This window comes from Mirounga leonina, unplaced genomic scaffold (assembly GCF_011800145.1).
Source record: "Mirounga leonina isolate KUSES-001 unplaced genomic scaffold, KU_Mleo_1.0 Mir_418, whole genome shotgun sequence".
Lineage (NCBI taxonomy): Eukaryota > Metazoa > Chordata > Mammalia > Carnivora > Phocidae > Mirounga > Mirounga leonina.
In genome coordinates, this window is record NW_023270739.1 from 21,635,679 (window position 1) to 21,647,759 (window position 12,081).

General features: G+C 44.3%; 1 protein-coding gene across 3 annotated transcripts in view; it reads left to right on the forward strand.

Moving 5' to 3' along the window:
- Positions 1–4,248: 4,248 nt before the first annotated feature.
- The window catches only part of NTN4 (netrin 4), a 115,663-nt gene continuing 107,830 nt past the window's right edge, over positions 4,249–12,081 (forward strand). For 2 of the 3 annotated variants that reach the window (XM_034987811.1, XM_034987812.1), the window contains exons 1-2: positions 4,249–4,817; positions 7,614–8,143. In XM_034987811.1, the coding sequence (XP_034843702.1) occupies positions 4,763–4,817; positions 7,614–8,143 (585 nt within the window). In that variant the 5' untranslated portion in view covers positions 4,249–4,762. Of the gene's footprint in view, positions 4,818–5,149; positions 5,288–7,613; positions 8,144–12,081 lie in introns of those variants that run through there. The other variant, XM_034987813.1, reaches the window with a different exon arrangement.

Genomic DNA, 12,081 nt, shown 5'->3' on the forward strand with positions numbered 1-12,081 from the left:
TAAAGGGCATAGACCTAGGTAGGAAACAAAATACAGGCTTATTTCAATGGAAATAATTCTCCATTTAATTTTCTCCCAACAGTCTTCTAGGTCCAAGAGAGATAAGATCGTATTCACGGAAAATTGATGGATAAACAATGATTTCTTTAAAAAAAATCTGAAAGGGGCGCCTGGGTGGCTCAGTCATTAAGCGTCTGCCTTCGGCTCAGGTCATGATCCCAGGATCCTGGGATCAAGCCCCGCATTGGGCTCTCTGCTCAGAGGGAAGCTTGCTTCTCCCTCTCCACTCCCCCTGCTTGTGTTCCCTCTCTTGCTGCGTCTCTCTCTGTCAAATAAATAAAATCTTAAAAAAAAAAAAATTTTTTTTTTAAATCTGAAAACCCATGTCCGATCTCCAGTGTATATTTACTGGATGATCTAAATTTGGCACTTACATCTTTCACATCACTTTCTCTCTCTGTAAATGCATGCAACTATTCCTGTTCCCTCCCACACCTTGATGCTTCAAGGATAAATGAGATCATGTTTATAGTTCAATGAGGAAAGATACTAGGTATCCTAAAAATATCACTATTGCAAAGTTCTTTCTTTCCTTGGAAATGTATAGTAATACCACATGTATACAGTGTTGTTGAAGAATCAAATTTTTCCATAGAAGTGATTGTTTTTTTCAGAAAATAGATATTTATCCCATTCAGGACTAACAGTTTCTTTTTAAATTTTTAGCCATTTTTCCAATTTTCCTATTTGAACTTGTTGATTTTTTCTTTAAATTAATTAATTAATTCTTTTAATTAATATTTATTGAATGCTTACTACCTGCAATGTAGGTAATTAATAGAACCCTTTCCTTCTGATTAAACAAAATGTATTTTATCTTTTATCAATGACCCTTCATCCATATAATTTGCTTCAAGGATAATATCAGCCAACACCACAAAGCTGCTAATGCATTTTTAAGCTACAGAAATATAAGCCCTAGACCTAAGTTAAGGGAACTACTAGTTCTTATTCTACACCAATCCAGATAAACCTGGACTTGAGTCCTGGATGCATAGTATAAGAACAACATTGATAAACTGTAGTATATCTGAAAGGGGGTGACTAAGGTGGTGGAAGCTGTAGAAATCAAGCCATATGGACAATTAAACGAACACTTGCGGAAGAGAATAGTTAAGCGGAGCAATAAAATGTGACTTCAAATCTCTGAATACCTATCAGAAAAGAAATTGGACCTACTCTGCATAGTCGCAGAAAAGTAAACTATAAACATAGGTAGAATTGTAAGAAGAGAGATGTCACAGTTAAATAAAACTCTACCAAAAATGAAAAGGGCTGCCTTTGAGGATTTTGTTTACTGAGATTTCTAGAACAGAAACTGGATGACTATTGGACAGAAATTTTTGTGGAGAGGTTTCTTATGGGGTGAGAAGTTGGGCTCAAAGATCCCTAAGGTCCCCTCTGATGCTGAATATCCTATATTCCATTAGGAACCTTACTCACTGTGATAAGTTATAACAGAGTGACACCTTTTCAGTCTTTGGTGCTTCGCCTCTTCACTAAAAGGCCTCACTCAGACTGCTGTGTGGTTTTTTTGTCCTTATGGCTACTTTTTATAGTTCTGTCATTCCTTGTTTTAATGTCATCCCACTTCATTCTAATTTGTTACTTCTAATATGTTGTGGTCTAGGAAAACAGCATAACCAAGCTTATTAACATCGCATGAATAATTTAAATGAACGTCTGAAGAGCTCTCCCATGAATAAGGTCTTTGGTACATGGACTTTTTGCCATCTATTTTAGTTCTTAAAGGTCCTTTTAGCTTTCTTCCAAGTTCTTGGGGGTATTCTAGATTTAATTTTCAAGTATGTGGCTTCTGGAAACTTGTTATTGAAATTCCGTAAGTTTGCTAAGCTTCCTACTAATTCATAAAATTAAAAAAGAAAATTCTGAATCCATTACTGAATTTTTCCAAAATAATCATAGGCAGTGATATACTCATCACTGAGCAAGAGTTTCCTTATGTAGATAAACTTCCCCCGGACAGCTTCTTCAGAATGGAAATAGAATTTATAACTAGACTATATAACCAAATGAAATTGATTAGAATGCTAACTACTTTTCTCTCCTGGAACGTATTGGTGTAAATGTACAGATTCCTTTAGAATGTGGGGAATCATTCTGATTTTATTGGTTTTCTTCTTAATCTTGTGCTTATACATAGCAATAGTTTAAACATAACGCAAAAATATTTAATGAAAACTTATTATATAGCTAGCAGGTGCTCTCAGCTAAGAATAATGAAGAATATAAGATAAACATCTTATACTAAGTCGGTTAAAGCAGCTGCCTTCGGCTCAGGTCATGATCCCAGGGCCCTGGGATGGAGCCCCACCCGTGTCGGGCTCCCTGCTCAGTGGGGAGCCTGCTTCTCCCTCTCCCTCTGCCTGCTGCTTCCCCAGGTTGTGTTCTCTCTCTCTCTTTCTGTCAAATAAATAAATAGAATCTTAAAAAAAAAAGAAAAACATAATAATGTTTTATATAAACTAAGTATGAAAGACTACTTTGCCATTAAGGAACTTAATGTCTTGTTAAAGAAACAACCAGTTATAGAGCAATCAAGGAAGTATCTTATCCAGGCAGGATTGGCACAGATAGTAAATGTTTTTGAAATCTGTAATGAGAAATGGAATAGTTCTGCCTCAATACAGCAGACTCAGAGGTTAATAATAAATGTGCTCTTTCTTTAATTTGCTTTGGCCATTAGGTTAATATCGGTGCCATGCTATTATAATTTCCTATCATTTATTTGGTAAAAAGAACAATTTGGAGAGGTGTTTCAGTGACTCAATGGGAGCATATCCATAAGATATGAAGAAAACCCCAACACTGCCAATATTTGAAAACTCAAAGGGTTTATTTCCTAAAGTGTTATAAAAACTGCTGTCCCGTACCTTTTGCCACTCCTCAGTATTGGCCAGAGGAATAATTTTAATATCTCCCAAATGGATGAAGCGGACTTCATCCCAGTTCTTCTTGGGAGACACAAACTTCTTATATATCCCCAGGTGAGTCATGAAAAATGTGTACTTGAGACCCTAAACTCTGAATTGCCATCATCAGTAACACACAACTGAATGGTATCTGTAATGTAGTTAATTTTCTGGGAAATATTCAAAGGCACAAAATGAACATGGCAATACAGCCTTCTACTTAACTTTTGCCTATCCTCCTGGATGTGTGCTTAGAATTATATTTTCATGGAACTTGCAGATGTCCCAGACTCAAGTGCTATTTAATCTCCTTCCATAAGCAGAAGTCCTGAGCAATCCTATCCACAATTAGCTGCTTCTGGTTGCTATTAAATTGCCCCCCGTAACTTATTTCACAACATTTTTGTTTCATAGCACAACACATTCTATATGGAGTGAGAGTGCTTGGAAAGACCAAGTTCTCTTTGTCATGCCCCTGCCTCTAGACAAGGATGTTTTACACTGCCCATTAGCCAATCCTGTGACCCTTTCCTTTTAGCACCTTGAGTTTGAATTAGGGAAGACCTTTTACATCAAAATGGATACACCTCGGATAAAGTAAGCATTGATTGTTTAGCCCGGATGCCCTCCCCCGCACCGCTCCCCCCACCAAAGCAGCGGAGAAGCCGCGAAGGCCACTTAGCAGTTCGTGCGCTTTCCAAAGCCCACGACCCGGAGCTGTGTTGGGGGTTCCTTTCCTGGACCGTGAGACTCCGGGAGAAGGGGTGGCGGAGATGGGGAGTGGAGGGGAGGGTTTGTTTTGCTGGGGGATGTTGGAAGTAGGCGCTAGCCTGTTTCGCGGTTTTTTAAGCCCCTTGGCATGCCCTGACCTGATCAAGAGGGAGTCAACTGCTCTCTGGAATGTTCCGGGAGAAGATGGGAGCCTGCTTCCCAGAAGAGGCCTGTGGGTGCTGGAGGGCACCAGGGGGGTCACGCAGGGAGACGCAGGGCAAGCGCCGGGAGGGGCACGAGGGAAGCTGGGGGCCGACGAGACCCGTACCCGCGGGCGCTAAGGCGGGCGGAACGAGCTGGTAGCGAGGCTTCGGGGGCGGCCCGTGGGACCAGGAGACCCCTCCCCGGGCGCGGCGGCGGTGGTGGCGGCGGCGGCGGCGGCGGCGGCTACCCGGCTGCGCAGGCTGCACCGCCCCGGCTGTCAAGCGAGCGCGGGGGGCGGGCAGGAGGAAGGGGTGGAGGTGCAAGGGGAGGAGGGCTGGCACCGGAGCGCCGCGGTGTCGGTGCAATAAAAATGCATCCCATGGAACTGCCCATGGAGAAGGACGGGACCGAGACGCGGCAGCGAGAGGAGGTGGTAAAAGCGGAGGAGGACGCCCAGGAGGCAGCGGCGGCGGCGGCGGCCGGGAAGTGAAAGGTCTCGCAAAGTTCAGCGGCTGCTGCGGGCGCCGAGCCCGGGGCTAGCGGCGGAGGAGCCCGCGGGACCGCTCCGCAGGGGCTGCGCGGCCAGGCCGGCTATGGTCCGGGGGCTCCCGTCGCCCCCGAGGTGCCCGGGCCCCTCCAGGCCGGTGCGCGAGGGTCACCCCACCGCCCGGCGCGGCCCCGGCCCGCGGCTCCCGGCAGCCGGCGCCCACTGACCGAGCCTGGCGCCCCAGGAGGGGGAAGAAATAAAGAGCCCCAGTTCTTCCTGAGGACTGTTGGCGCTTCATCCCACAACCGAGAGGGCTCAGCTCCCTCGCGCACCCGCCCGGCCCGGGTCCTCCCGGCTCGTCCCGGCCATGGGGAGCTGCGCGCGGCTGCTGCTGCTATGGGGCTGCTCGGCGGTGGCCGCAGGTGGGTGGTGACGCTGCTGGGCCCCCACCCCCTTTCCCTCGCGCTTTCTGTTCCCCACCTCGGGACTCGGGGGTGCAGGGGAGAGCGGGCTGGGAGCGCCAAGCTCTGCTCCCGAGGATGAAATGAGTGGCCATGTTCCGCCCCTTTCCCCCGGGTCTCTGCCGTTTAAAATACTATTGATTTTTTTGCAACTGCGATTACACATGCCCTTGGATAACCCGATATCCGGGGTGCGTCCTGCCGGAGATACCACGACCTTGGTTTCTTTCTCGGTTTGGGCTTGTAAAAAACTGCCTTTCCACTTTGTGAGGGAACAAAGGACGAAGCTCGCCATCCCCCGGCACTTCATGGCCTGAGGAATGATGGGGAGGGATGGCCCAGCGACCCTGGGCGCGCGTGGGCCGCGGCTGCTCTCTCGTGGAGAGCGATCGCCCTAGTCCCCGACCTCATACTGGGCACGAAGGAACCAGGTAGGGACACCTGGGCGGGGTGTGTGCCCTTTCACCGCGGCAGTGGCTGGAATGCAGTGAGACCCCGGGCTGGGACGATAGGTGATCACCCTGGGTTGCACGAGCTGGCTGGCCGCCCCTAGGGAATTGGTACCCTGGCTGAGGCTCCGTGGGAGGTCGGAGGCGGGTCTGCTCCCTGTCTCGGTAACTGGACGACCGGCAGAGGCGTCGTCAGAGGCTCTCTCCCTCCTACTCCCAGCCCGGCTTTCCTGGGCTGTCCTTGGCCACCCGTTCCTAGGGCGCCGTTTCTAAATTCGGGAGCCCCCCTTCTGTTCCTCTCCCTCCCCCTTGCGGGTCACCTGGTTTCCAGTTAGGTGTAAGTGCAGCTCAGGGTGTGAAGGGGAAAGAAAGTGAGGGATTCAGCCATCCAGTCTCTCAAACGTTTCTCGTTTGCTCTAGAAAGGGGAGTGTGGGCTGGAGGGACGGACTGGTGGACAGAGAGCATTGGCGCACCGTACCTTCCCTTCGGCTTCTTCCACTCTGCCCTCAGGGACGCTGGCACACAGTAAAGCAAAGTTTTAGAATCTTCACCCCAAACCAGGCAGGCTCAGGAACATCCTTCCTATTCTTGGATAGTTACTTCTTAAGGGATCGCCCAAGTATTTTGCCCACTAATTATTTATCTGGCTCCCCAATCTTTTCTGTACTTACTACTTCCCAGGCATTTAAAATGATTCAGTACTTTCCCCAAGGAGCCATTAGAGGTCTAAGATTTTACCTTAATTCTTCTTAGGGATGCACCCCTGCCTGCATTTATGCATGCTCCCCCAACCACAGAGTGAACTTTATTAAACCTTTCCCTTTTCAAACCATGTTATAGCAAAAACAGGCAAGCAATCAAGAGGTTGTAAATAAATATCACAAGGCAAGTGTTTCAAGTCAAAAATACTTGTACGGGCAGTATATGATTTTCCCCGAAATGCTTTGCAGGTGAGTCATAGCCCATTGTGTGTTTGGGTGATCCTGGCCACAAGCAACTGTTGCTCCAGTTAATCAGAACAGTGGCAAACAAGAGTCCAGGCATAATGCACATCTGAAATTGACATTTAAAAAAAAAATATGCCTAAGGAAGCCCTTTCTCTTGGTTGCAGAGGCTATGTGGGGCTGGTGATTGTCAGTCAGCATGTGAAATGTCTCTGTTCTAGTCTAAGCTGTCATTTGGCTTCTCCAATAGCACGGTGATAACAGTTCAGGGGTGCTCTCCCTTAAGAAGCAGAAACGTTCAATTAGCCAGAATTTGGGGTTTGACTTCCTTTTCCTTCTTTCTTTCTCTGTTTTAACTTTTACAATAGATGATTTTGCTTAAGGTATTCATAATTAACATGACAAACCCAAATTAAAGGATTAAAATACGTAGTCAGCATGTTAATAAGTGGATAATGTTTATCATTTTAAGTAATTTTGAAACCTTAAAGTCTGTTGGACCTTTGTTTGGGTGGAAGCACATGTTTCTTTAAGAAGGTGTTTTAGTTCACAGATAATGTTTAAAGGTGCTCTTAGTGGCTGCCAGACTGTAAACATTCTCCTGTTAAGCAAACAGGCAACTACTATATAATCTGTCATAGGTAGAAGCACTCAAGAGGCAGAGAGCATGTCAAATAAGCTTTTCTGCCATTTGGCAGTTTAGAGAGTTTTTTTCTTAGTTATATTTACTCAATATTAAAAATAGATATTATGCCTCTGAGTTCCAGCGGTCTCTAGTTTTGCCTCCCTAAGTGAGATCCCACTGTATATTGATTAAATATCTCGTATTGCTTTTCCTAGGGAATTTGTCCCCTCACATTTTCGGATTAAAAATATAATAGAATAAAACATTTCCTCCTTGATGCATTCTAATAAGCACTTTAGATAATGCTAAGGACTCAAATTATATTTGAAAGACTAAATTGGGTGATCTTAAAAACATCATTGTTTTTGGGGATTATTTAAGTCATGACTTCAAAACAAACGCATATATTTCAAATACAGGGAATGTTTAGAAAGCAAAGTACTTAAAAGGTTTGGGCCCATTATCTCTCCCCCAGTGTTTCCATTTTCCTTCCTCTCACCCTTTATCTGAAGTAATTTCTCTCCCTTTATGTGAATTGTATATCTGGACATGAAATGCATGCTCACACACTGGTATAGACAGATGCACTATAAATGCAGAACAGTATTCATGCTCAAATTTGATAGAATGTCCTCTTTAGTGAAAGTCTTAAGCTCTTTGGGGATAACTTGACTGTTGAAGACAGAAGAGCTTTCCAGATGGGTTTGTCTTGAATAACATAGGCTTTCCCTTTCCCAGGACTGAGTGGAGTAGTTGGAGTGAGTTCCCGCTGTGAAAAAGCCTGCAACCCTCGGATGGGAAACTTGGCTTTAGGGAGAAAACTCTGGGCAGACACCACCTGTGGTCAGAACGCCACCGACCTGTACTGCTTCTATAGTGAAAACGCTGATCTGACTTGTCGGCAGCCCAAATGTGACAAATGCCATGCTGCCCAGCCTCACCTGGCTCACTTGCCTGCCGCCATGGCGGACTCATCCTTCAGGTTTCCTCGCACGTGGTGGCAGTCTGCTGAGGATGTGCACAGAGAAAAGATCCAGTTAGACCTGGAAGCTGAATTCTACTTCACTCATCTAATTATGGTGTTCAAGTCCCCCAGGCCAGCAGCTATGGTGCTGGACCGGTCCCAGGACTTTGGGAAGACATGGAAGCCTTACAAGTACTTTGCAACTAACTGCTCAGCTACGTTTGGCCTGGAAGATGATGTCATCAAGAAGGGAGCTATTTGCACTTCGAGATACTCCAATCCTTTTCCATGCACCGGAGGAGAGGTAAGAACCCACGTTTAACTCTACGCTATAAGTAAGGTAGAAAAATGTTACCAGCCCACATTTTTTTTAAAGCATGAAGGTGTACTTGTAGCAACATGAATGAAATTAGAATTTTTCGTGAGCTTTATTTGTCATAAATTATTTCTCACCCTTAGATATGGTTGTGTAGTCATTTTCAAGCAGGTTGTCCACTGGCTGGGTTTGAGCTGGAATTCTAAGGTTTTAATTTTCTTAATTTTAAGGAAGAGTAGACACACGGCATCATCACTATCCTCAAGGTTTAAAGGCTAATGATTTCTTCGGTTAGCGGGACTACTTACTGTAATTCTGAAGGAACAAGAGTTACGGAGACAGCGTGTTCCTGGAGTCCATGCATGCTGGGTATCTTCCTGAAACTGTTAACATAAATAGGAAGTAAATAAAACTAAAGCCAAGGGAGAAAAAAAGTCTAAACAGAAGGATACTTTTGTATAACAGTGGAGTTTTATTGTTAAGATTACAAGAATGCATAGCAAACAGATGAGGGTACTGTGTTTTAAGATACAAAAGTTCTTTTTGGGACTCACAGTTGCAGTTTAGGGACTTCTGTCTACCCTGGGCCCAAAACCACCTCAACCTCATTTTGCAAAACAGCCTCATTAGCTACTAGTCCAATTCCTGTATGGAATGTTTTCTCCTTGTTTCATATTTTCCCTTCCCTAAAGGGAAAACAGGTCTTTTTAACTTATATGGATATACCTAGAAAGTCCCCCCTCCACCTCTGCCTAGCATTATGAAAACATTTAGAGAAAACTAAATTAAGTGAAATCAGATTAAGAGAATAAAATACCATCATGTAGATCAAGAAATATGGATTCAGACGTGTGCCTGGATGGCTCAGTCGGTAGAACTCACTCAGAGTCATGAGTTCAAGCCCCATGTTGGGTGTAAAGCTTACTTAAAAAATAAAATAAATAAAATCATGTTGATTCAGAAAAAAAGAGAAGAGAGAATATAATCTTTCTAATTCTGGCACATGTTGTGAACACACAGACTAAATAAGTGGTTCTCAAGTAGGGGTGATTTTGCCACCCCCTGGACCCTTCCAGGGGACATATAGCAATGCCTGGAGACATTTTTGCTGGGGGGAGGGACACTACAGGCATCTAGTGGGTGGAGGCCAGGGATGCTGCTAAACTTCCTACAGTGCACAAGACAGTACCACTCCCCACTCCCAACAAAGAATTCTTAGCCCCACATGTTAATAGTACCAGGGCTGAGAAAGCCTGGACTATGTGTGAGGCTTATGTCCAATGTATGTAGTACAATAGCTACAAAGACTAAGATGAACTCTCTTCTAGTAGTCCTTTGTATTAGTATTCACTGGCTTCCCAGATGATTGTACTTAGTAAACATTTATTGAGCCCCTACTATGTGCTAGGCACCGTAGTCAATGCCACTAATTCTGCCTTTGGTTTGGAGGGAGGGGTGCTTGCGAGGCGCCTAATGAAAAAACTGTTTGGGAACTTCTTCCCCCTACTACCAAAGTCACATATGGACTTTAGCCATATTATCCAGATACTTCTTCTGTGTGCTCTCTGCGGACCAGGCCCAGTGCTGCTGGCAAGGAAACCAAGCGGGACGTGGCACGAACAGCACACAGATGATCTTCCTGGTCTCTAAAGTTGGCGCCTGGGGGGCTCAGTCAGTTAAGCATTCGACTCTTGGTTTTGGCTCAGGTCATGAGCTGAGGGTCGTGAGATGGAGCCCTGTGTGGAGTCTGCTTGAGATTCTCTCTCTCGTCCTCTGCCCCTCTTGCTCATGCTCTCTCTCTCAAATAAATAAATAAATCTTTAAAAAAAAAAAATTAAAGCTGGCTTCATAGTGTAAATCCTGTGCACCCTGTCATGTTGGACATTTTTAAAGATAGCAGGACAGGAGAGAGACGGATAAGTTAGACTCATTGTTTTCTCATGTGGAGAACACTTTGTGTTGCAAACAAATGAATGGCTTGAACTCTCAGATTGCTTTGGAATTAATCCACGTGCTCATATCGGTTCCCTACATCTCAGTGCTATTGGGCCATGTGTATCTATGAAGTTGCAAAAATACAGTCTTTCAGTAACCAGATGACAGGCATGCTTGCTTAGCAAATATCACATTGAATGTATTACGGTGGCCCAGCAATTACTTAGAGATAACTAAAGTAACATTTATTTAACTTAGAGTGGAAGCAAAGTCTTATCTTCTTTAGAGCCAAACTACTTATTGTCATCAGTGCTTATTACATCAAATTTCAAGCAGAGAGAGACTAAAATTTATGTTATTTTGCCTTTTATATCCAGTTTTAGTTACCTTTTATATCCAGTCAAATATTTTTTTTCATTGTAGCTGTTATTTCAGTAGACTTATAATTCAATGACAAGAAAAAAAAATCAGGAGCCATCTGGTTCCCTCTAGAGTATTTTTGCAAGTATACAGCAAACCATCATAGAATTTCTTCCCTTCAGAGCACAGGTTTGGGAGTGAATCTTTCCCTCCCGAGTTGGAGAGTAGAAGAGAGTCTTTCTCAAAGATAAGGATGAGAGGACACCTCCCTGGAGGGGATTACTACCCATGTCTCCTGTGTTGCTGTGTAATATAAGTTAGTGCTGAGCCACAAATTAATTTTGCAGTACAACTCTCTATCTCCTATCTCCATCTTTGGAAATTGATCAGAAAAATAAGCCAATTACCCTAGGGTCAAGTAAGTCATCTCAAATTTCATTTATTGCTTATTTATAATATCATAGACCTGTATCTTCCCCCATTCAATGTAAGACTTCTTAGGACTTCTCTAGGTATCATCCTACTACTCAGGCTAACATAAATATATCCCAGACTCAATTTGTTTCCATTATTCATTCCAAAATACTTCTTTGGGCTTTTAGGGCCTTAGAGAGACCTGCAGCTTCATGTCAAAGAAATCAGATACCTCCATCTTAGGAGTTGAAGGCACCAGTCGTCTGAAAGAGGACTTTTAAAAAATATGGGCCCCAATGGGGTGTGTGGGTGGCTCAGTCAGTTAAGCATCTGCCTCCAGCTCAGGTCATGGTCCCAGGGTCCTGGGATTGAGCCCCGAATCGGGCTCCCTGCTCTGGGGGAAGCCTGCTTCTCCCTCTCCCACTCCCCCTGCTTGTGTTCCCTCTCTCGCTGTCTCTCTCTGTCAAATAAATAAATAAAATCTTAAAAAAAAAAAAATACGGGCCCCAAAAGCTACCCGGAAGAATACTCTTTAAAGTTAAAATCAAAATTAAATCTGCCACACAACAACTTCCTAAACTGGTCAGCAGTTACAATGAATGGTTCTCCTACAATGTGTCTCCTTTGCAGGAGAGGAAACTAAGGCTCAGAGGTGCAGCGATTTACCCAACAACATTGCATTAGTTAGTTATATGGCAGAAGCAGGACTAAATCATGGGTCTTCTGACTGTAAGTCTAGTGTTTGTTCCACAAAACTATATTCTCTCATCATTATCGACTCCCAAGAACTGCTCGCAGAAAGATGTCTGCATATCTCTCTTCTTACTCACTCTGTCACAACAATTTGGTACTCATTTGCATGTGACATGAAGGTGAAAAAGGCAGTACTGAAGAGCTTTCTCCTGAGCAGGAGTGTCCTCTAAGATATCAGTGGTGTTCTGGGAATAAAAGTTTCCATGACCAAACTAGGTTGGAAAACCCTGAGTGGGTTTAGCAAAATTAACATTTGTAAATACATAAATGTTCTCATTATGTTCAAATGTTCTCAAATGTTCTCATTGTTCCCAAGTGGGAAATATAGGATGTGACATCCCAAACTTACTTACCCAACAGAACCCTCTTTTTGCAGAACTCCAATTACTAGCTTTCAGAACCCCAGAGATCCACAGATCACAAGTTGGCAGTGCTGGGGTGGAGGTATTAATCCTCCCCAAATC